General features: G+C 51.9%; 2 protein-coding genes across 4 annotated transcripts in view; one reads left to right on the top strand and one right to left on the bottom strand.

The window, feature by feature from the left end:
- Positions 1-7,073, top strand: part of BAZ1B (bromodomain adjacent to zinc finger domain 1B) — a 69,426-nt gene extending 62,353 nt beyond the window's left edge. For all 3 annotated transcript variants that reach the window (XM_036408917.2, XM_036408916.2, XM_045571179.1), the window contains 4 exons: positions 886-1,001; positions 3,451-3,599; positions 4,540-4,643; positions 4,932-7,073. In XM_036408917.2, coding sequence (XP_036264810.1) covers positions 886-1,001; positions 3,451-3,599; positions 4,540-4,643; positions 4,932-5,289 — 727 coding nt within the window. In that variant the 3' untranslated portion in view covers positions 5,290-7,073. The remainder of the gene's footprint in view (positions 1-885; positions 1,002-3,450; positions 3,600-4,539; positions 4,644-4,931) is intronic.
- Positions 7,074-11,648: 4,575 nt separating this feature from the next.
- Positions 11,649-14,049, bottom strand: FZD9 (frizzled class receptor 9). Its single transcript, XM_036408919.2, has one exon. The coding sequence runs from the start codon at positions 13,789-13,791 to the stop codon at positions 12,001-12,003; it is 1,791 nt and encodes a 596-aa protein (XP_036264812.1). The 5' UTR covers positions 13,792-14,049; the 3' UTR covers positions 11,649-12,000.
- Positions 14,050-23,425: the final 9,376 nt, after the last annotated feature.

The following is a 23,425-nucleotide window of genomic DNA, read 5'->3' as shown; positions in this document are numbered from 1 at the left end:
CCTTACATCCTTAGAATTAATTGTTCCTCTTTGTGTTTCAACTGCGTGTTCGATATCTAAAACAGCATTTTGGTGCATTTGACTGTCTTCCCATGAGATTGTGAGTGCCCTGAGAGTAGAGGTGGTGCTTTGTTCTTCACCCTAATTTCAATAAGGCCAAACATAGAGCTTTGTAAAAAGGAGGCACCTTATATTTGCCAAGTTAATACAATTGTTTTCCACATTGAAATTTGAGGTTGTAAAAGGACAGCTTATAGGCACTTTGGCTTGGTCTCTCTTTGAAAGGGCAGAGCTGTTTGATCCTGACCTCACCTAACAGTATCACTCAGTTATTTCTCACTCCATTCCAGCTACACTTAAGAGAGATGAGGCATGCTGTTCTGAAATGGTGGGGCTTTGGACCAGCTGTTCTGAGCTGGGATTACCATTGCTTTGATGTTATGGTCATCTGCAAGCTGTTTCAGCTCCTGGAAAGGGGCCATCAAGGTGGAGTAACACCTGTCTGAGCTTTTATTCTTTCAGTCCACCCCAGAGTTGGGGACACATTTTAATACCTTAAATGTTACATTATCTGGTTGTTTTGTGAGATAAAAGGAATAAAATTTTGAATTGTTTTGAGGGGGAAAGGGTTACATTTTGGTCTTGATTTCTGTTGCCATTGGTATCCTATCCAAAGCATTTGGGGACTGGTCAGGGAGATATGCTGTTGAAGCTTAGGTTTTCATTCTGCTTCATGTGTCTTGGCCTGGATTCAGTTTACCTTCCCTCATCAAATCTGTCTAGTGTGTGAAGAGGGAGAAGTTGCTGGGATCCGTATGGGACTTTATCCCCCTAGGAACATTTTGGCTTAGAACCAGGTTCCCTATATGCTTTTTCACTTCACAGGAATTATACTGAAGAGTCTGCCTCTGAGGACAGCCAAGATAATGAGAGCAGTGAAGAGGAAGAGGAGGAGGAGGAGGAAGAGGAAGAGGAAGATTATGAGGTGGCTGGTTTGCGATGTAAGTATTCAGTTTGCTCTCATAGTTAATCTCATAGTCTTTTAAGCTGACTTGGAAAGACTGGGTTGGCAGGCAAAAGATAGTTTGCAATCATGCCATCTTCCTTTTCTCACATATTATGGCTGTTGGGTGACTTCGTTGCCATGGTTTTAAATGGGTTTTCAAGGTGCCATTTAACCACCTTCCTATAATATTAGGAGGTTGGGTAGCTTGGTCTCAAGAACATTAATTTATGGTAGATGCACTTGATTCACGATTTAGTGGAGTTCAAGGTACCAAGTATGTTTATGACAAGCCTTCTGGTTCTGAATCCCTCAATGTCTGGGGACAATGAATAAAGAAGGTCCAGTTCCATTGCCCTCTCCTAACAGTTCTTTTGCCTTTGTTATAGTTCTGTTTTCAAAGAAGTAATTTTCCCTTTGTTTTGTACTTCCCTGTAGTGTGCAGGGCATAGTTTTGCTAGTTTGAAAAAGAATACCGTTTTTTTTCATAGCTTAAGCATAAAGGTTCATATATGTTTCACACTAGATGCCAGTAGGGAGAGAAAAAGGCCTCATCATTTACCCTTACCTTGCTGACTATTTTTTGTTACTATTTAAGAATGTTGTTTTCATGGTTAAGCCTGAAGTTCTATAATTTACCCTTAGACTCCCTCTTTTCAAAACATATCCTTCTTTGTAGGTTAGTAGAAAAGAGACACAGATCAAGATTTTGATGAGCTCTTGAAACGATGATATAATTCCCAAGATCATAGTACTCTGAATGATCAGCGTTAGTATAAGGAGAGAGACGATGCTTGGCATGATCAGTCTCTTTAGTAGTGCCGCCAAACCTGATGGCTGGTGCTTACACCTGCTCCCATCTCTCCAGTCCTGCAGGCTTTTATTTTTTTATTATTTTTTATTTTTTTAAATATATTTTATTGATTTTTTACAGAGAGGAAGGGAGAGAGAAGGGAGAGAGATAGAGAGCTAGAAACGTCGATGAGAGAGAAACATCGACCAGCTGCCTCTTGCACACCCCCTACCGGGGATGTGCCCGCAGCCAACGTACATGCCCTTGACCGGAATTGAACCTGGGACCTTTCAGTCCGCAGACCGATGCCCTATCGCTGAGCCAAACCGGTTTCAGCAGGCTTTTAATTCAGGACACCTCAGTTTCACTCATTTCTACTGGCATGATTTTTCAGGTACCCAGGGTAGGAAACAAGCAGTCCATTAACCTTGCATCACACAGAGACCAGCATCTACTGCTGAGAGTTGTGATTCAGATGCATGTTTATCTGGAAACAGATTATGAATATAGCAGTGTACTAATTATTTTCAAACTAGTGATTGTTTTCTACTTCTGAGTTGTTACTCTCTTTCTAAGGAATTGTTTCCTTTCCAGGTTTCAAGGGCTATTTCTATCAAAAGGATGTAGGATATATTATAGAACATTTTGTCTATCTGCCTTTTAGACCACCAAAGATGTGGTTCTCTAGTTCAACTCAAGTCTGTGTTTGGGGACTGTTCCTAACATCCCAAAGTAGCATCGGCTGCTTACTCTCTGTTCCTAGCCAGGTCTTGAGCTTGAGACCCTGGAAGAACCAATGGAGGGTTAACATTATTTATTCCTGTATCGCTGCCTCTGGATGCCCCTATCTCTGCCCAAATGTCACCTTCCCACTTTCCAGGGGAATTTTGTTTAGTAGAGAAACCTTGAGCTAATCCTTCTGGAGCATGAGCATGAGATATTGAGAAATGTTGGTTTGTGTGACATTAAGCACATGTTGTAAACCTGAGACACAAGTGGTCTTGGGTGCCCTTGTATTCTTTGCTCTCTCTTTGGGAATCCTGGGCAGCTTTTTATGGAAGTGACCTGGATGACTGTCTATGGTTATCAGAAATGCAAGAGAGCAGGACTGATGCTACCCCCAAATTGTATTCAGTGAGGAAGACTTTACATAAATACTTTACATATGTATCAGCTTTTCTCTAAGATCATTGTGATGTGAGTTTAAGATAACTGGGAATTATAAAACAAGATCTCTCCTATAGTCAAGTTTCATCTCACATGTAAATGCATTACACTCTTTCCAGCTGAGTGTGGGCTGTAGGAGTTTCAGGCAGACCTGTAGCAAATGGCCTATCCTTCTGAGTGAGTCACTTAGAATTCACTCCTTCAAGAGCCTCATTCCCAGGAGTAAATGAACAGGATGGGGCCAGAAGATAGAAGCACTGAAGGAACTCACCTGAGGAGGCTCTTAAAAAGGTCTTTGGCAGTTGATGAAAGCTATTCTTTATCTACTACTGCTACCTTCATAATGTTAGATAGCACAGGAGATAGCAAAGAGCACTCTGTAACCCAAGGAAGCCATTGCTTTGCTTGTCCAAATTATCTCCTCGCTCCATAACATGCTTCCTTTATCCTCAGTTGTTCTCCTCTCAGTCTGTATTTTTTATTTTAGTGAGACCTCGAAAGACTGTCCGGGGCAAGCCAGGTGTCATCCCCCCTGTGGCAAGGCAAGGCCGACGACCAGCTAAGAAGCCACATCCTATCACCAGGAGGTCTCAGCCCAAGGCACCACCTGTAGATGATACTGAGGTTGATGAGCTGGTAAGAATTATTTATCATCCTGCCTCTAATGTTTCTGCTTCTTATCCCCCACTCCAGCATTAGGAATTCATCAGCAACAGGTGGGAGCCTCCCTCTCCCCTCCCTCCTCCCTAAATTTGGAGGCTGATGGGAGGGCCTATAGACAGACAAGGCAGCAGGCCCTCCAGGAACAGCTATGTCCGGCATTCTGCTGTAGCCTGCAAACATTGTCTCCTTTAGTTAACAGGCAGCCTGCAACTTGTTAAGGATTTTAAAATAGTATCCATGTGTCTCCAGTGGCTCAGCAGGGCTGGGTCTCCATTGTGGGAATGTCAGCAATGTTGGAGCTTCATTTACTCTCTGGTCTTTTACTGACAGTTGTTATGGGAGGGACATTACCCTCCCCTCTGCTCCTCCATTGTGAATATAGTGGTTTTGCTTTAGACTTCACTAGAGCTTTAAAGAACAAAAAGAGGCCCTTGAAAACTTGATTGTTTTGACAGATCAAATTGGGGTTGGGATGGACTGAGGGCATAAAGCAAACCATTAGGGAGCTCAAAGAGCAATGAGAGATCCTCCTACTTGCCCAATCCTAACCTCTTCAACTCTGTGGTGCTCCTTCTCCGAGTCACAGCGTTTTAATGGCTACTGGAAAAAAGGCCCCACTTTTTTTCTTCTTAGTCACTTCAGCGTGAGAACATGGGAAAGGAACTGTGCCTCTTCCCTTTCTTCACCGAGACTCCCTACTCCCACAGAATTGTCTGTCAGGGGCTCCCATAACTGGTCTGGTTTTCTGCAATTGCTTGCCTTATATACAACACTGTTACCATAATCCCAGGTCCATCTGCTCTAAAAAAATGGTTGAGCTTTTTCTCTTTTTTAAAGCAGATGTATACATTTTCTGTTTTGTCCACTTTTCTTCTCTTGGACCTATAATAGTGTCTTCTTCCATTGGCACCAGGTGCTTCAGACCAAACGGAGCTCCCGGAGGCAAAGCCTGGAGTTGCAGAAGTGTGAAGAGATCCTCAACAAGATTGTGAAGTACCGCTCCAGCTGGCCCTTCAGGTAACACGCTTTGTTCTCAAGCACAGAGGAGTAGACCAATCTGGCAGCTGAGGGAGTGCCCATTTGAACCCCTAGCAACTAATCTGATCCCTTCCTTTCAAGACATGTCTCAGTGGCAGGGGATTGGTGCTCCAAACTTCTTAGTGCAAGGTGAACACACCTTCGCTGTGCCTACCAGTTGGCTGATCTCAGCAGGGGTGGGCCTTCTGAGGCTAATGGTTTAACAGCAAAGTTTCTGTCGGTTGTATCAAGGCTGTGCTGATATCGCCATTTGGTGTTTCTCCACAGGGAGCCTGTGACCAGAGATGAGGCTGAGGACTACTATGATGTGATCACCCACCCCATGGATTTCCAGACAATGCAGAACAAATGTTCCTGTGGGAGCTACCGCTCTGTGCAAGAGTTTCTTACCGACATGAAGCAGGTGTTTACCAACGCTGAGCTTTACAACTGCCGAGGCAGCCATGTGCTGAACTGCATGGTGAAGACAGAACAGTGTCTGGTGGCTTTGCTGCATAAACACCTTCCTGGCCACCCATATGTCCGTAGGAAACGCAAGAAGTTTCCTGACCAGTTCACTGAAGATGAAGGGGACAGTGAGCCAGAGACCATTGGACAGTCTAGGGGACGAAGACAGAAGAAATAGAGAGGTGGGGCCCTGGTAAGGGAGAGGGAGCTGAGGTTCGGGAAATGGAGGTGAGAGCAAGGGAAGGAAGGGTGGGATGGAGAACATGGAAGGGAGGACACCACACGGAGTCCTGAAATGCCTGTTGTCCCAAGCTTGTGCTGTTTTTCTAAAACTCCATAGAACCTTAATCAAGCAGAGCTGTTATATTGGGTTGGTCTCTGCCCAGAAATATGGTGGTAGACCTTAACCTAACCTTTCTGAGAATCTCCATGAAGAGCCCAAGGGTATGAACCCAATTCCTTTTCTTTCCTACCCAAGGTCCCCTCCACTTTGGCCACCACAATAGTGCCAAGCCTTCTGGTCTCCAGGGGCGGGATTACTGTTTAATACAGAAGGATCAAGTATAACCAGGCCAGTTAGAGTGGTGGTGTGGCTTTTTAAAAATCTATATTTATATACAGCCTTGTTTCTTTAAGCCCATGTCTCTTCCCCCCTTCTCCCTCTCAGGTGACGGTATTAGTGAGTGCCATACAGAATTCTGTATTCACCAGCATCATGAAACAGTTGTGCTCTTTTTGAGTTGATCTTGGCAGAGGAAAGGGACATGTCCTAGAGCCATTCCTCAGTACCCTTCCCCTTTGTGACAGTTCTCTCCCCACTTCCACCTCACCTCACCCTTCGGAAAACAAACAAACAAAAACAAACTAAGGCACTTCACATAGAGACGAGTCCTGCTTATAATCATGCATATAATCTTTAGTTTGATGGATCTGGCCAGGGGGGTGTTGGAGCCCAGCCCACCCACATACCAGATAAGCTCTTAGGGGAGCAGAAGAAAAGCAGGAAGGATTGAAATGTTTAATTTTTTTAAATTGACTTTTCTAGTTATTGAAGATCGCTTGTTTTAGCAGTGATATTGTATAAAAAACATCTTGTAAAATATTTCTGTCATCTTGCTTTGGCACATGTACAGTACAATTTATATGATAATGTGTTTGCTTTCCTTTGCCCCATCTCCCCCCTCAGCCCATCCTCTCTCCTTCAGAGAAGTGGGTTGGAGGCTTATCACAGCAATCAGTGTGCCCTGGGGGGGGGGGGCATCCCCTGCCTACCCCTGTGGCTGTTTCTCCCTTCTCCATCTCCATTTCACCCCCTCCTCCCATGCCTTTTCTCTGCTCCCGGAGAACCTGGATCTTTCAGTGGGAGGAGAGATGGGAGGAGAAGCTAGGCAGCCCCTTCCCACAATGACTAGCACTAGTGGTTATATTTAGGCAAAAGTTTGTAGTCTTCTTTCCCTTTTATGGAAGATTTTGATAAAAATGCAAAACAGGGTTTAATTTTTTTTTTTTTTTCCTATCACTTTTGAATTGGAAAACTTGGATCACCTAGGTTCTTCTGTACTTAAATGAAGTGAAAAGAATTCCACCAAGGGGATTGCAATTTATAGAATTTGGGAATAAAGCCTCTTAGTATTAAACTTCAGTGTGGTCCCTGCCTCTCCCCGGGGGACTTCGGGGATTTGCTCCGGTGGCTGGTGGATAGGTTTACTGTCCCCTTTCCACAGGCTTGGAGTTAGCACTGACATTACGATTTCATAATCCCGACACCAACACCTCCTGCCTCTTACCCTAGAGCCAGTCTGTTCTTGTTAACAGTAAGAATCCTGTGTTCCCACTTCAGTGATACCTGAATTTGTTGTTTTTTAATTGTCTTTAAGGAGGAAGGGCCCCATTGAGGGGAAAACTTGTAATAAATTGGAAATTTCAAATAAACATTATGTACTTGTGTTTATAAAGAAAAAACAATGCTGGTGACTTCTTTGTGCTCTTTGGGGGTGCTAGTGGAAAGTGTATAGTCCTGAGTCCTCTGTTTTCCCAGTGAGTCTTGGAACCAGTTATTCCTCAGCATTGAGAGCACCTCTGACTTAGTCTTTTTTTTTTTCTTTTTTTTTAATGTTTTTATTTATTGAATATTTGGGAGAGTGAGAGAGGGATGGAAACATCAATGGTGAAAGAATCATTGATCTGCTGCCTCCTGCATGCCCCCTACTGGGGATCGAGCCTACAACCACCCTGGGCATGTGCCCTGACTGGGAATCAACTCCTGGTTCATGGGTCAACCCTTAACCACTGAACCACACTGGCCAGGCTGAGTTAGCCTTTTTAACCACAGGTTATAGCCAGCTTCTCGTTTCCTTGCTTCCAGGAGACATTTCTCGTGCTCTAGGTACAAAGTAAGACCTTCGTTTTCCCTGGCCTTGTCTGTGTTGGGAAACCCCCAACATTTTATTTGAAATTTCTAAGAATTAGAGGAAAGTTTTTTAAGTCTTCACTGTAGAAATTTATGTAGTTCTTTAGTTAATTTTGGGGAAACTCCTGACATTTTAAAAACTTTCTGGGAGTCCTGGTCAATGTTACTAAGTGGTTAGAGCATCGGCCTGCTCATGGAAGGGATGTGGGTTCGATTCCCGGTCAAGGGCACGTATCTGGGTTGTGGGCTCGCTCCCCACCCTCAGTCAAAGCATGTAGGAGGCAACCAGTCCATGTGTCTCTTTCACATTGATGTTTCTTTCTCTCCTTCCCTCCATTCTCTGGAAAGCATTGGGAAAAAATATCCTCGGGTGAGGGTTTAAAAAAAAAATTAAAAATTCAAACAAAAAGAGTGACTATGTAATAGATTCGCATATACTCAGCTTTAACAATTCTACCATGTAGCCAATTTTGAGATTTTGTTTTTGTTTTTTGTATTTTTTTCTTTATGCTGGAAGTTTTATTAAGTCCAAGTGGTTGATTCAAATAGTCACTGCTAGGTGGCAGCTTACCTATGGGCTCAAAAGATTTTGCAGAGCCACTGCATGCTCCCATTTATTGAGAAAAGAAGCCACCAATTCCTGACCAACTGAACCAGGGGTGGGATATGGTAAAATAGCAGGAAGTGTGAGGAGGGACCCAAACCCTTTGTGTGGGTTCTGCTGCTGACTTGTGTGGCCTTGTTGAATATGTGGACTTGGAGCCAGGCCTGCCCTGAGTACGTACTTGGGGATTTTCAGTCCTGCAGGGGAGGAAGCAGTTTGCCCCAAGGTCAAATTGATCAGCCCTCAGGCTCTGGAGAAGGGAGCTGTTACCTATGAGCATTTTCACACACAGTTGGACTCCCACCCCGTGTGTGCAGGTCTGTCCCTCAGGTAGGTTCCTTAGGCCACAGTAGGATGGTGCTATTGCGACCATATGACTTCATCTAGGGTCTGTAACCTGGTCCTGCCCAACCTCCAGAAGCACCATTTCTCCCTGCTTCAGGGGTGTGACCTCGGGGGAGGTCACCCATTTTGCTTGGGTGCTATAAATAGGGACAAAAACTTTTATCCGTTGTTGTTAATCCTCACCTATTTTTCCCATTGCTTTTCAGGGAGTGGGAGGGAGGGTCAAGAGAGAAACATCAATGTGAAAGTGAGTGGTGGCTACAGGCAGGGAGAAAGTTTTATTCATCACTAGTTGCCTCCTACATGTGCTCCGCCCCAGGTCAGGGAGGGAACCGGGAATCCAAGTACATGCTCTTGACCCAGAATTGAATCCTGGGCCCTTCTGTGCACCAGCCAAAGCTCCAACACTGAGCCACACCAGCCAGGGCGAGAACTTTCATTCTGGAAGATGGGCATGAATCTTTACTTCTGAAAACCAACTAAGCCTCCCCTCATCCTGACTTCTTTTTCCTCCAACCCTGTGTCAGGGGGAGGAGGTACAGTCAAGAGTGGCAGTGAGGTGGGGTCTGGATTCCAGAGCCACCACTTGGCCAGGGTCTCCTTGGCAGGGGTGAGAAAACTCAGGTGAGGCAGAAAGAGGTTTGCTCTGCTATTGCAGCTTCCATTCTTGCCCAGGGCCTTCAGGCCTTTTTACACCCAGGACTGCTCGGGCATGCTGGAACTTTCCCTTTTAGAGTGGAACTGATAGCAGCTACTGACCCCCAAGGCAGGTCTGTCTGACCTGCATCAAGATCACCCTTGTTGACTCCTGAGAACTGACCTAAGAAATTCCCTTAACTCGGGCTCTCCCAGCCACAAGTTCAGACTGGATAGATGTGCGCACACTGACGTGCTGTGGTGCTCTGAAGACTCACCTGCTGGGCGAGCAGGGGGTGATTTCTGAGGCATTTGGGGGGCTCTGGAATTGTGTTGGGGTATGGGAAGACCCTGCTTTGGGAGGGGCTTCTCTGGACAAAACCACCCCAGGTTACAACATCTGCTGTTCCCCTGGGGCGTGGTGGTGGTGGTGGTGGTGGTGGAGGAAGTCACAAAAGTTCTGGAGGCTGCAGACCACCTACCTGGCTGTGTGATGAACCAGCCAAGTCCTCCACTTTCCCCTTCCCTCTTTGGGAGAGAAGGACCAAATGAGGACTTCTGTAAAAGGTCTTTAATAAATGTTTCCTTCTTTTCCTCTAGGGTCTGGGACATTTCTAAAGTGTCTTCCAGTGCCGAGAAGCCTTGGATGGCAATGTCCATCCTCCCTCCCTCCCTCCCAAGTACTGGCCCATGTGAACATCTCAGTCTCAAAGCAGCCAGAGTCCCCTTGGGGCTGGTCTTGACTACACTTCCCCCTCAGTCCCCATCCGCCTCCCAGTTCTGGAAGCCAGTCTGGTTTCCGCTGAGTGAAACATAGCCAAAGACCCCCTCTCCCTTGTCCAAGGAATAGGGTGAACTGGTGCCATTTTAAAGCTAATCCTTCCCTTCGCCCCTCATACTAGCCTTTTTCTTCCCATCTCGGGAATCCTCTCCAGCTGCCCCTGTCCCCGTGCAGGCCTTTAAGCATCCTTAGCTCCACCCACTCCCTGCAGACCTGGCCTATAAGCCCAGCTTGGTGCAGCCACTGCCCCTCCCCCTCTGAACTTGGGCTCCTGTCACTTTCAATAAGCTCATCCCGTCTCACTCACTCAAGGACCCTCACAGGGAGAGTTACAAAGTGTTATGGTCATTTGGCTTCATTGATCAAAGAAGGCCCTGGGGCCTACTGTGTGCTCTGTGAGAAGGGAAGGATTAAGGTGAGGAAGGCATTCCCACATGTAAGAAACACAGAAGCAAAAAGGCAGAAGGGTTGGAAAAGTCCCCCAGAGGTCAGTGCTGCTCTGTGGTGAGGGGCAGCCCAAACCCATCTCAACTCCTGATGGAGCTGTCGTTGGTTTTCATCTGGTTTCTCTCTTGTCCTGGGAGATGGGTGGTTGGTGCAGGGCAAGAACTATGCCCTGAGAGGCCCTGGGTTTGGGGGCTGAGCCCTACCACTGAAATGAAGCTGTTGACCTTGGGCCTCCCCTTGGCTCCAAAGGGAGGCCGGCAGCGGAACTGGATCCGTGGGGCCTCCCGGCAGCGACAATGAATGCCACTGTGCCATGCTCCCAGGGACAGTAACCAAGACCATCACATTGTTCAAGGTGAGGGTCCCAGTGGCCATGATGGGGCCATTTAACCACCTAAGCCGATGGGGGTCCCTGGGACCTGGCATACAGACACACATGGACCTTTTCCTAGCCCCTGGCATCCATGCATACCGCCTTGTACCTGCCCCATTTCTTACTGCTGCTCCCATATCTCAAATCTTTCCACAGCTTCTTAGGAGCTGAAGGCCCAGTTCCCACTATACTCCGGCTCCCATCTCTATGTCCATGTCTGATACCAAGAGGCCCATATACCAATCTAGTCCCAGCTCTGCTCCACCCAGAAAGAGCCCCAGAGCCCCAACCAGTGAAGTGGGTGCACTGGCAATCTTCAAAGGCAATAAGGGTGGCCAGAAACTCAACAATAAATTACATCATTAAATAAACTCCCTGCTGGACCATGCCCCTTTCTGCCCCTTCTTCCCATACTCCACATACACCAGCCTCAGGCCCCAGGGAAGAGACGGCAGGCTGGCCTACAGGAGGCGGTAGGAGCAGGGCCTGGAGCTCTGAGAACCTTTGAGATAAGCCGATGCCCTCATTTTCTACACAAATGAGGAAAGCAGTCTGCAAAAAGGAAGACTTACTAAACACAACCCCCAAATAGGCTAGATTCTCCAGGCCCAGAGGTGAGGATGCAATCCTGGGGGGTTCCCTGAGTATCCCAGCAGGCAGGCATCCCAGTCTCACTTTGGGAAGCAGGAACCCAGGCCTCAGAAATAGGCAAGTGGGTTGCCAAAAAGGAGCAAAGACAGGCAGAAGGGAAACACACACACACACACACACACACACACAGAATCTGAGACTCTTGCAAAACACAGCTGTTCCGTGGGGGACATTCTCCTGATTGGTGGGGAGCCAGAGAACAGGGGCTGGGACCCACCCTGGCTCTGCTCACAGATTCCTGCAGAGCCCCCCCCCCCCCCCACCTTCCCGGCCCAGAGAGGACTCAGGGGTGCCACATGGGGGTTTATTCCAGTCACAGCTTCCAGAGAAACTCAACAATAAATTACATCATTAAATAAACTCCCTGCTGGACCATGCCCCTTTCTGCCCCTTCTCCCCATACTCCCTGGGGGCCCTGTGGGGACTTAGGCAGGCCCACCCCCTGCTCTAGGCCACAGGGGCGTGAGCCTCACTGGGTCCTCACACGTGAGGGCGAAGGAGAGTCTCCCTGCCCTGGTCCTCGGCCCCCTTGCACTCACTTGTCTGACCTTGACAGCTGGGCAGCTGCTAGTCAGCTGTCTCCTCCACAGGGGAGGGCGGGTAGAGGAGGGGGCAACAGCCGCCCTGAGTAGGCCTGTGTACCTAGAGGTGTGTGGGGTTCTCCAGAGAGGGGTCCGTCTTAGTCATGTGCAAGACCACGGTGGGAGCTTTGTAGTGGCAATGGGTGCCACGGCCATAGCCTCCTGGGGCCCGGCAGGCCTTCGCCCGGGCCCGGCCAGCTGCCATCTTGCGGTGACACAGGCTCTGCCAGGTCTGGAAAGTCTTGGAGCTCCACACCCAGACGCCGCTGGTTATGCCCACCACCAGCGACATGAAGATTTTGAGCATGAAGACGGCCACGGTGGGCACCGAGCCCCCCTGCAGCGAGCAGTCCCTCCGGCCGCCTGGCACGCTGGCTGGGGAGCACAGCTGCTCCGTTGCCCGCAGGCGCCAGAAGTCCATGTTGAGGCGCTCGTAGACGTAGCACACGATGACGCAGGTGGCAGGCACCGTGTACAGGATGGAGAAGACCCCGATCTTGACCATGAGCTTCTCCAGCTTCTCCGTGTTGGTGCCGCCCGTCTTCATGATCTTGCGGATGTGGAAGAGGGCCACGAAGCCCGTCAGGAGGAAGCTGGTGCCCAGCACCAAGTAGCAGGACAGGGGCACCAGCACGAAGCCCGTGAGCGCGGCCGCGTCCATGCTGGCCACGTAGCAGAGCCCGGTGAGCTCGTCCCCGGCCACCTTGCGCAGCGTCAGGATGACGATGGTCTTCAGGGCCGGCAGCCCCCACGCCGCCAGGTGGAAGTAGCTGCCGTGGGCCTCGATGGCCTCGTGGCCCCACTTCTTGCCGGCCGCCAGGAACCAGGTGAGCGTCAGCACGACCCACCACAGCGAGCTGGCCATGCCGAAGTAGTAGAGCAGCAAGAAGACAAGCGTGCAGCCCGTGTTCTCCAGGCCCTCCTGGATCACGTAGAGCGCGCCGCCCGCCTCCTGGTCGCAGGCCACGCTCTGGGCGCCGGCCACGGCGCGGATGAGGAAGGCCAGCGAGTAGACGTTGTAGCACATGGAGAGGAAGATGATGGGGCGCTCGGGGTACTGGAAGCGGTGCGGCTCCAGCAGGAAGGTGAGCACGGTGAAGGCGGTGGAGAAGAAGCACAGCGCGGACCACACGGCCATCCAGACGAGCGCGAAGTCCTTGTCCCGCCGCGACCAGAACACCTCGACCCCCGGGCCGCAGCGCGGCGCGCAGGAGCGGCTCTTCTCCACGTACTGGAACTTGTCCGGGTTCTCGCAGGTGCCGCCGCCGCCGGGGCCCGGGCCCGGGGCCGCCTCCTCCCCGGGGGGCCGCGCGGGCCGCGGCGCCACGGGCAGCATGCCCAGGCCCTTGTGCGGCTCCGCGGGGCCGGCCGTGGCGTTCTCGGGCGCCTCCATGCAGAGCGCGTGCGGGTCGTTGCGCGTGGGCAGCCGGGCGCAGTCGAGCGAGTCCGGCCAGCCGAAGTTGAACTGCTCCATGATGGGCGCGCAGCGCAGCCGCGCCTGCTCGCACATGGGCCGGCAGGCGGGGATGGGCGTGGAGACCTGGTCGGTGCACATGGGCGCGTAGAGCGAGCACAGGAAGAAGCGCAGGTGGCCGTGGCAGCCGTACTGCACGAGCGGCGCGAACTCGGCGAGCTCGGCGGCCGCCTCGCCCTGCGACGTGTGGCCCAGCAGGTTGGGCATGCGGGTGAGGTTGTAGCCGATGCCGTGGCACATGGGGATCTCCACCGCCTGGCACGGCGGCGGCCCGCGCCCGCGCTCCGGGTCGAAGCGGCCGATCTCCAGCGCCGCGCCGCCCGCCGCCGCCAGCAGCTGCCACAGCAGCAGCGCCCGGCGGATCGGCGGCACGGCCATCCCGGGCTGCCCCGGCCGGAGGCGGGAGGTCGGCCCCGGCTCACTCGGGCCGCGCCGTCCGGCGCCCCGGTGCGCGCCCGCCCGGCCCCGGAGCGCGGGCCATCGCCGGGCCGCCCCCGTGTGTCCCGGCGCGGCTGCGGGGCGCGCGGGGCAGCGCGCAGGAGAGCCGCCCGCGGGAGAGAGGCGCCGAGGAGCCACCGCCGCTGCCACCCCGGCGGCCGCGGAGCCTGAGCCGGCGCCGCCTCCCGCGGCCGCGGCTACAAGCCTGGGGCGGGGCGCCGGGCGGACAGGCCCAGAGGCGGGCCCTTCGCGGGCCGGGCCCGCCCCGCCCGGGCTTTAAAGGCGCCGAGGCCCTGTCCCGCAGCCACCCCGGGGGTGGAGGGTGCGGACCTGTGGGACGGGTTGAAGTAGGACATGGTCTGCCCGCTCACAGCTCACACTCCGTTGTTTTTTTTTGTTTTGTTTTAATATATGTTATTGATTTTTTACAGAGAGGAAGGGAGAGGGATAGAGAGTTAGAAACATCAATCAGCTGCCTCCTGCATGCCTCCTACTGGGGATGTGCCCGCAACCAAGGTACATGCCCTTGACCGGAATCAAACCTGGGACCTTTCAGTCAGCAGGCTGACACTCTATCCACTGAGCCAAACCGGTTACGGCTCACACTCCGTTATTTCCTTTCACTACACTATCAGGGTGATATTATGGGTGATTACTCCCCCTGCTTCTGTGGGCCTCACTTCCACTGTGGAGAAGGGGAGAACTGTCCTTCCTGTGGCACAGAGGGAACCACCAAGGCAGGACCCAATGCAGGAACGGTGAAGCCCTAGGGGTACGGCTCAGTCTGTCGGTGACAGATGACAATGAGTGAAGGAGATCTGAGACTGAGACCCTTCCTGCCCACCCCACCCACGTGTGCACCCCCGGGTTGGGAAGGTGTTTCTGAGGGGCCGGGTGGTGGGGCTCCCTAAGGTCCCAGAGCACCTCAGCCCTCCCACTGCTCAGCCAGGCACCCTCCACTGCTCCTGGGTAGCTCTGAAGGTGAAAGCCAAGAGCATCCAGCCAACCACCCAAGGGGCCCTACTCTGGTTTGGGACTCACGCTGAGACTGCTGTCCCCCTCCTTTGCCCACCTCCCATCTGCCCTCTCCCCCTAAGAGTATCTGGAAGACTCAGACTCAACATGTGTGCTCAGCACCAGTTCAGTCACCCTAGCAGCTGGTCAGGGTGCTTAGAGGATGAATGATGAAGGGACCGGCCTGCAGGAGGGCTAGGAGACTGGCTGAGGGCCTACGGAAAGCCAAGCAGCCCCACGCCGGACATTTTAAACTCTCATAGTCCTGCAAGGAACTCTGAGCCCATTTTACAGATGAGAAATTAAGGCCCAGAAAACTTGAGCTCTTGGCCCCAGATTATAGAACTCAGAAAGCCTGTCATTCAGGCTCTTCCACTCCATCAGGCTGCCTGTCGCCAGCAGAGGAAGGGCTCCTGCCCAGGCCAGCTGACCCAGCTCACCCTTCTGTAGAGCTTGGCATGTGGTGGGGGCTCCAGAAGGAGCCAGGGCAGTGGCTGTAATTAGTGCTCACCCCGGCTAAGAGCTGAGCTAGAATGAGGAAGAGAGAAGGAAAGAAAGACGCTCTGTTGCAGGCGTGCATCCAGCCTCTTGTTCTTCGCGGGCACATGAGAGACTGGGCATCCCAGGAGATGCAGCCAGCACTGTGCCCAGTGCGCAGGGTGTGCTTGGCTCCCCTGAGCCAAGAGAGGTGCTGCTGCAAGATCCTGGACTTCCTTCCCACGGAGGCAGCGCAGGAGGGAGGCACCTTTGGGAAAGGGGTGTGACTTTGATCACCTGGTCAAGGGTAACAGGCTCATCGCCGAAATGCCAGGGGCAGTTTCCCATTACACAGGGTGACAGCTCTTGCTCATGGAGATGGCAGCAGAACGCTTCAAAGCATAACTTCCCCACTTGCCTCTTCAGTTCCTGCCAACGCCCTCCCCGTATTCCAACTCATTCCGAAAACAACGTGCCACCTCTGTCTTGCATCCAGTCTCCCCGGCTCAGAGGCCCTTCTCTGCTGCTCTGGCTTCCAGCATCGCCTCCCACCGGCAGCCCCCTCTCCGGATGGAGCTGGAGGCTCTGCCCTGTGGGCCCAGGATCCTTGGCCCCCCACTGTCCACCTACTGTGCACCCACACACGCCTCCCATTCCCCCTCTGCTTCAACACCAGCAGCTGCTCTAGGACCAAGGGGCTGTTTTATTTTTCTCTGTGTCTTGCCCTGAGGAGGGACAGTTGCATGGACGACAATGGAGCATGACCCTGCCTCCTGACCCCTGCGTTATGGTGTTGGTGGGAGGAGGGGGCTCCAGAGCTGTCTGTCCCCTTTGCTGGCAGCCAGACTGGGACGCTCAGCCTGGTGGAGGCTTCCCATTGTTAGGACTGGCTTGGGAACCAGGTTTTTTGTGCCCCAACCCTCCTAACCCCCTCCCCTCCTCCCCACCGCCCACTCCCCTTGTGTAGAGGAATCAGGGGCCCTTCCTCTGGCAGCGTATGGGAAGGGCGCCCCAGGAGCCAGGGGATGCCAGGCCTGTCACCATAGTAACAGCTGCTCTGGGAAGCCAGAGGTGGGGAGGGGTGAGGGAACAGCCCCTCCCCCATGCAGATACTGCCTGGGAGAGAAGAGGCCTCTTGGGCCGCCCGCCCACCCACCCGGCTTTGTCACTCGATCCCCGTCTTTACAAAGGCAGAACAATGCCCCAGGCGCTCACTGAAAGGGAGACTATGAGGAGGACCGGAGGGGACTGGGAAGAGGGAGATTGCCATCAATGCCCACCCCCATTTCTGCTCGACTGGGCAGAGCGGGCCAGAGCGGCAGGCGAGGTGGGAATGGATCCCTTTCCTGGGGGAGACACATCCCTTCCTGGGGCCCCCTGCATACGTGGGAAGGGATACCTTCCTGACCTCTGTCCCCCTCCCACCACTCCAGTCCCCCTGAGGTCCCCACTCATAGGCCCTTCCGGTGATTGCAGCCACCACTCACCTCCACCGGACACCTGCTGGTCCTTCCCCCCCAAACTCAGTTCTGCTATTGCCATTTACAGCACAACCCCACCTGGTGCCCGCCTCTGTGCCTGCAGCCACCCGCCTGAGCTGCCTCCCCACAAGCCTGGGAACTCCTGGCAGCTTGTCGCATGGTTGGAAGAGGCTCTCATCAATGTTGGTTGTATGAAAAGAATGTAAATGAGGAGGAGGCCATAGATCCTTCTGGAAGAGGCCGACTACAAGTGGGGCCTGAGATTAGGAAAGGGATGTTGATTGGACTCTTGGGGACAGAGGTGTCTGTGAATAAACTGAACTTGAAGGAGGGCGGGTCCTGTATCTCTTCCAGGTGCCAGGAATGCCCCTCAGGGGGCAGGATTGGTGATGGAGGAGCCGGCAGGTACATGGACACACCTGCTCCTGGGCAGGGGCGGAGCGTGGAGCGTTACTGCAGCCTGGGAGACAGAGGTGGACTTTGGCACCTGTGTGTGCTGTGTGTGGGACGTGAAGGGTGAATTAAGTGTGTGTGTAGACTCAAGGACATACAGGGGCTCGGTTATTCCTGTGTGTGCATGCCCCGTGCAGTGGGCGGGGCGGGGTGAGCCCACCTCCCTGAAGCTTAGCCCTGGTTCTCAGTCAGTTCCCTTTAAGGAGATGTCAAGGGCTGGACTAGACTTTCATTTTTACTAAAGAAGTGCTTTAAAATTTTCTTCTTAGGGCTTTACACTTTTCACAACTAATTCAACATTAGAAATGAGCAGAGAAATAACAGTCGTTTCTTCCTCTTCTTACATACAGTGCCAGCACTCAGCTAATCAATATGGAGCTCAAACGTCTCATCCTGCCTGTGGCTCAGTTGGTTGGAGCACTGCCCTATACACCGACAGGCTGCAGGGTTTTCCCAGGCCAGGGTGCCTCCGGGAGGCAACCGATCCATGTCCCTCCTCTGAAGTCAATAATCATATATCTTTGGGTGAGAATTAAAAAAAAAAAAAAAAAGGTTCGGGAATCTCTCTAGATACTTTTTTCTAGACTTTACAAACTCTTGTGCTAAAATGAAATTAATATAGTACATTTTATGCCTCATTTTTTCACCTAATAATCTATCATGAATCAATGGATGAATAAATATATGGAAAAAAGGATAAGTAAAATGTTAATGGTAAAATCTAGGTAGTGGTCATTCAGGTTCTCACTACAAATTTTGTTAAACTTTTCTGTATATTTAAAAATTTTCATAATAAAAGTATTTTTAATTACTATCGTAAATGTCTTTCCTTATCAACACAAACACACACACACGGGGCCCAACCATTTTTTAAAAATAGTCTCTCTGATCTTCACAGAGAGGATTTATTATGAATTATTTAGCTAATCCCCTTTGGATAGACATCTAAGTGGCTTGTTCTGATCTAGACCAGCCAAGCAGATATAGGAGTACGTGTAACTGAGTTCTGCAAACTGTGGTCCACAAGCCAAATCCAGCCCACTGGATTAAATAAAGTTTTATTGAAACACAGCCACGCTCACTGGTTCAGAATCTACAGTTCTTTTGAGCTACGATGACAGAGTTGAGTAATTTTCACAGAGACAATATGGCCCCCAAAGCTGAACCTATTTACTATTTGGTCCTTTACAGAAAGCATTTGCCGACCCTGAGGGGCTTGTACTTTTATTTCTATAGTGTAGAGTCTGTGTCGATGAGTTTGTGAATTTTTATAGCATTATTGGGGTACATTATTGATGTAAAATAAATGTGCACATATTTAAAGTATATAATTAAAAAAAACATATTTTATTGATTTTTTACAGAGAGGAAGGGAGAAGGATAGAGAGTTAGAAACATTGATGAGAGAGAATCATTGATCAGCTGCCTCTTGCACCCCCTATTGGGGATATGCCCGCAACCAAGGTACATGCCTTTGACCAGAATCGAACCTGGGACCTTTCAGTCCGCAGGCAGACGCTCTATCCACTGAGCCAAACCGGTTTCGGCTAAAGTATACAATTTAACATATGGATATACCTGTGAAATTTTACCACAATTGATCCTGAGAATATCTTCCAGTTAAAATGCAAATATCTTACTGGGAAGTAGTACATTAAAAAGTTAATAACTGGTATATATAATAACTGGTCAATATAAGGTGAAATGAGCTTAAAAATAACTACCATTTATTAAGTATTAATTTAAATCGCATTCAATCCTCAAACACCATATGAGGTGATTATTATTTATTCTAACTTTTAGAGGAGGGAACAGGCTTAAAGAGAGTTGAAACATGAGGTTGATCAATTACATCTGTAATACTTTCAACAAAAAAGATGAAAAAGAGAGAGTTGAAACAACTTGCCTAAAGGCAAGCCATAGCACGAGGATTAAAAAAATACTAATAATATATTCTTTACCCACCAAAAGTTTTCTTGTGCTCTTCCTCCCCCTGTCAGGTGACCACTGAACTGCTGACACTATAGATTAGTTTGCATTTAGTTTATATAAATGGGACGTCTGTGTGATTTTATGGGAATTGTGGGTAGCACACATTAATTGAGCACCTACCTTGCACCCTACACATCACACGGCCAGACTGGACTGGGTGCCGGGGACACAGATGAACAAGACAGGCACCCATCCTCTGGCTGCTCCTGGTCCGCTGGAGTCACAGACAGACAGTGACCACTCTGGTGTCAGCTGACATTGGCGTTTAGAGAGGGAACCTGGGGGTGGGCTCACAGAAGGTGACACACGAGCAGACTATTATTATTTTTTATTTTTTATTTTTTATTTTTTTATTTATTTTTATTTTTTAAATATATTTTATTGATTTTGTACAGAGAGGAAGGGAGAGAGATAGAGAGTTAGAAACATCGATGAGAGAGAGTCATCGATCAGCTGCCTCTTGCACACCCCCTACTGGGGATATGCCCGCAACCAAGGTACATGCCCTTGACTGGAATCGAACCCGGGACCTTTCAGTCCCCAAGCCGACGCTCTATCCATTGAGCCAAACCAGTCCCGGCTATTATTATTTTTAAAAAAAAATATATTTTATTGATTTTTTACAGAGAGAAAGGGAGAGGGATAGTTAGAAATATCGATGAGAGAGAAATATTGATCAGCTGCCTCCTGCACACCTCCCACTGGGGATGTGCCAGCAACCAAGGTACATGCCCTTGACCGGACTCGAACCTGGGACCCTTTAGTCCTCAGGCCGACGCTCTATCCACTGAGCCAAACTGGCCAGGGCACAAGCAGATTCCTAAACCCAACGGGGAGCCAGATAACAGAGGGAAGTGTTCTCGCAGAGGGAGCATTAGAGGGGAAACGGAAGCAGCCGCCAGGGCCCTAGTGCAGCTGGAGAGCCAGGACTCACCCTTGGCCAATGGGGAGCATGGGAAGGTTTAAGAGAGGGAGTGTTTTACGTGGTCTCTTTTGGGGGTCGGCTGGGACCAGTAGAAGTGACAGGTTTGTGAGTCCTGGAGAGGGAGGCGCTTTAAGAGCGGAGAGGGAAGGAGGGCAGAGCTAACGGCAGGAAGCAGGCCCTTTCAGAGCAGCTGCTGGCTGGCGGGGGTGGGGCTGGGGGTGGGGGTGAGGGGAGGCTGCTGGGAAGGACGTGGTGACTGCGTTATGTGGGGGCAGAGGGTCCCCCACCTCCAGAGAGCCCCGTCTGTGTCCAGCCCCGTCCCGCCAGGGCCGCTGCGGCCGCCCTGTGGCCAGGACGCCCAGAGGCGCCTGCCCCGCTGAAAGCCGCTTTTGTGCGGCAGCTCCAGCTCCTGTTTCGTTGACGTTGGACCTGCCGCTTATTGATCCAGCGCGAAGGGAAATTCGGCAGTGGCCGAGGGGAAAAAACAACCTCAGCTGCCGAGCGAGGAGGAAAGAGGCCCCAGCGCGGGCCCCGCTGCCCTCGCACCACCGGCCCAGCGCGGAGAGGGCCTCACGCTGCCCCCTGAGCGGCAGCCGGCGCGCTGCCTCCCCTCCGGCCTGGGGCCCACCTCCCTGACGCCGCTGGCTCTCCGTGAGGCCCCTCTGTGGCTTCTCTCAGGGCACGTCTCCTGCCTTCCAGGCAAGCTGGTTCTCAACCCCCCCAAGCCCTCCCCCTGTCCCACGCCCACCCCCCCACCCCCCACCCAACACACACCCAACACACACCTGAGGAGGCTCCGGGTGGATGGTCCCTAGAGTAGGGGTGTCAAACTCAATCAGAGAAGGGGCCAAAATCTAAAATCCAGCCTAAATCGCGGGCCGAATGGTTTACTGAACAGTCATAAACTGTCATTGTGATGGAAACGCAGCGGAGTGCAGTGATGACAGCGCGGTGCGGGCCACATTGCAAGGCCTGGCAGGACGGATTTGGCCCGCGGGCCTTGTGTTTGACACATGTGCCCTAGAGTGTTTGTTCTGAGCCATTCTCCTGCCCGCCCACCCCTGCCCGCCCACCCCTGCAGCCAAGCCAGGAGCCTGAGCTCGGCCACCCCGGCCTCTCAGGGTGTGAGGGCCAAAGCCCAAAAAAGCTGTCAGATCGGAGGAGGCATGACCTTCAGCCACCCCAGAGGATTCCTCACTCACCAGCGGGAGAGGGCCAGCAGGGAGGCAGGAGATGGTGTGAACATCGCCCCCAGGCCCCACCACACCAGGGAGGGGCTCCCAGCTCTCCCCAGCACAGACCACCTCCCCTTCTCCCATCAGCCCTTTCAGGTTACAGTCCGTCCGTCCTGGGGTTCGTGTGTCTGTGAGGCCCTTTCCCACCCAGGACTCCGATTGCCCCCGTTTGACATGAGGCTGAGGCTGAGGGACAGAGCGGAACCCCAGGCCTCCTGACTCCAGGCCTGTGCCCTCCCTGCTTAATTCTCTGCCTCAGTCATCGCCCCCACCAGGCCCACTGCTTCCATGGCTGGGGCAGCAGGACTGAAACCTTGTCTCTTGCCCACGAAGATCTGCCCCAGGAGCTCCCACGGGCAGGGAGCATGTCCCTCCATCTTGGCTTAGCCCAGCCCCGGCCTTTCCTAGGGACGGTGGGGAAGGAGGCGGTATCCCATGCGAAGGGCAGAAGGCCCCCCTTCCCCAACTACCTTTCCGCAGGTCCCCGCTCACACAGGACCACCTCCCGGCTTTCTGGGAGGCGTTCGGGCCCTGGGCGGCAGTGTCACGGGATGAGCAGAGCTCGGTTTGGGTTCAGTGCCTGGACTGAAACTGTGCCTGCAGCTGGCGTCTCAGACCCGCAGTGTCTCCGGGCTGCCGCCTCTCAGCAGGTAAAGGACCTGGTGGGGCCAGCGTCCCAGGGGAGCTGAGGACCCGCAGTGACAGCTCAGCACTGAACCTTCATACCTGACCCCCCCCCCCCAGACTCCCCCTTCTTCCTCTCCCTCTCTCCCTCCCTCCCTCCCTCTCTCTCTCTCTCTCTCTCTCTCTCTCTCTCTCTCTTCACACACACATGCACACACGCCCTTCAGCCTTTCCCGGACTCGGGTAAACCTGTCCTTTGAAGCCCCATTGTCACAGGGCTGCATTTTTACTTTCCTGGTCCTTAGACACTTTTGCTTCCCTGGCCCCTTTTTCCACTAAAACAAAATACTAAAAAATCAAATTTTATGACTATATGAGCTATATTTTATGATTACATTACACTTTATAAATATATTAATATTATATGTAAAAACACTTTTTGACCTAATCATTTTTTTCACCTGTTTTTTAAGGAAGGCATTTTGGTGGGCCCCTGGAAATGTGTGGGCCCTGGCACGGTGCCCTGAGCCCCGGGGGAGCCGGCCCTGGCTGCTGACCCGCTCCTGCTGACCCGCCCGTTCCACCTCCTCCTGGGGGACAGCGTGCAGGAACAGTGCTCACTGACAGGGGCTGTGGGCTCCTCCCCTCGCCTGGAGCTCCTTCCTTCTCCTCTGTGCCTGTTCCCCCCGGGAATGTGGGGAGGTGGCCCAGGGGAGCTCAGAGGGCCTTCTCACAGCCTCTGTGGAGGAGAAAAATCCGCCATTCCAGGCTCCTTCCTGTCCACATGGTTGGGCCAGCCAGTGGGCACCTCCAGCCTAGGTCACTGCTGCCTCCTCCTCTGTTTTCTGACCCCAAGTGGTTTCCCTCTAATAGAGGCCACATCTTCCTGACGCACCTCATCTGCTCTGCCCCAAGGCCTTCCTGGGCCCCCACCTTCTGTAAGGCCAGGCCCAAAAGGTCCATCTGGCAATCCAGGCCTCACTCTCAGCTCACCGCCAGCCCTCCTGACTGGAGACCACCCCCCACTTACCAGGTGTGCCCATTACTAATGCGGGTTTTGTTCAATAGATGGAGCTACACGTGTGTTGATATATATGCGATTTGATATGGCTGTAAGGCCAAACCGCTTCGGAAAGAAGACAATGCTCTGCGTTTGGTGGGATCAGGAAGGTGTGGTATGTTATGAGCTTCTAAAATCAGGTGAAATCGTTAATACTGATCGCTACCGACAACAAGCAATCAATTTGAACCACGCTTTGATCTTGAAATGACCAGAATGGGCCAGAAGACACGACAAAGTAATTTTGCTTCATGATGACTCACCATCACACACTTCAAAACCAGTTAAAGACACGTTAAAAGATCTTGCCTGG

Source organism: Pipistrellus kuhlii, unplaced genomic scaffold, assembly GCF_014108245.1.
Source record: "Pipistrellus kuhlii isolate mPipKuh1 unplaced genomic scaffold, mPipKuh1.p scaffold_m20_p_4, whole genome shotgun sequence".
In the NCBI taxonomy this organism is placed as follows: Eukaryota; Metazoa; Chordata; class Mammalia; order Chiroptera; family Vespertilionidae; genus Pipistrellus; species Pipistrellus kuhlii.
Note: the sequence above shows the minus strand (reverse complement) of the source record. Positions and strands in the feature narration are given on the sequence as shown.

Coding starts and splice junctions, on each gene's coding strand:
- FZD9 (XM_036408919.2), bottom strand. CDS start 13,791: ATGGCCGTGCCGCCGATCCGCCGGGCGCTGCTGCTGTGGCAGCTGCTG.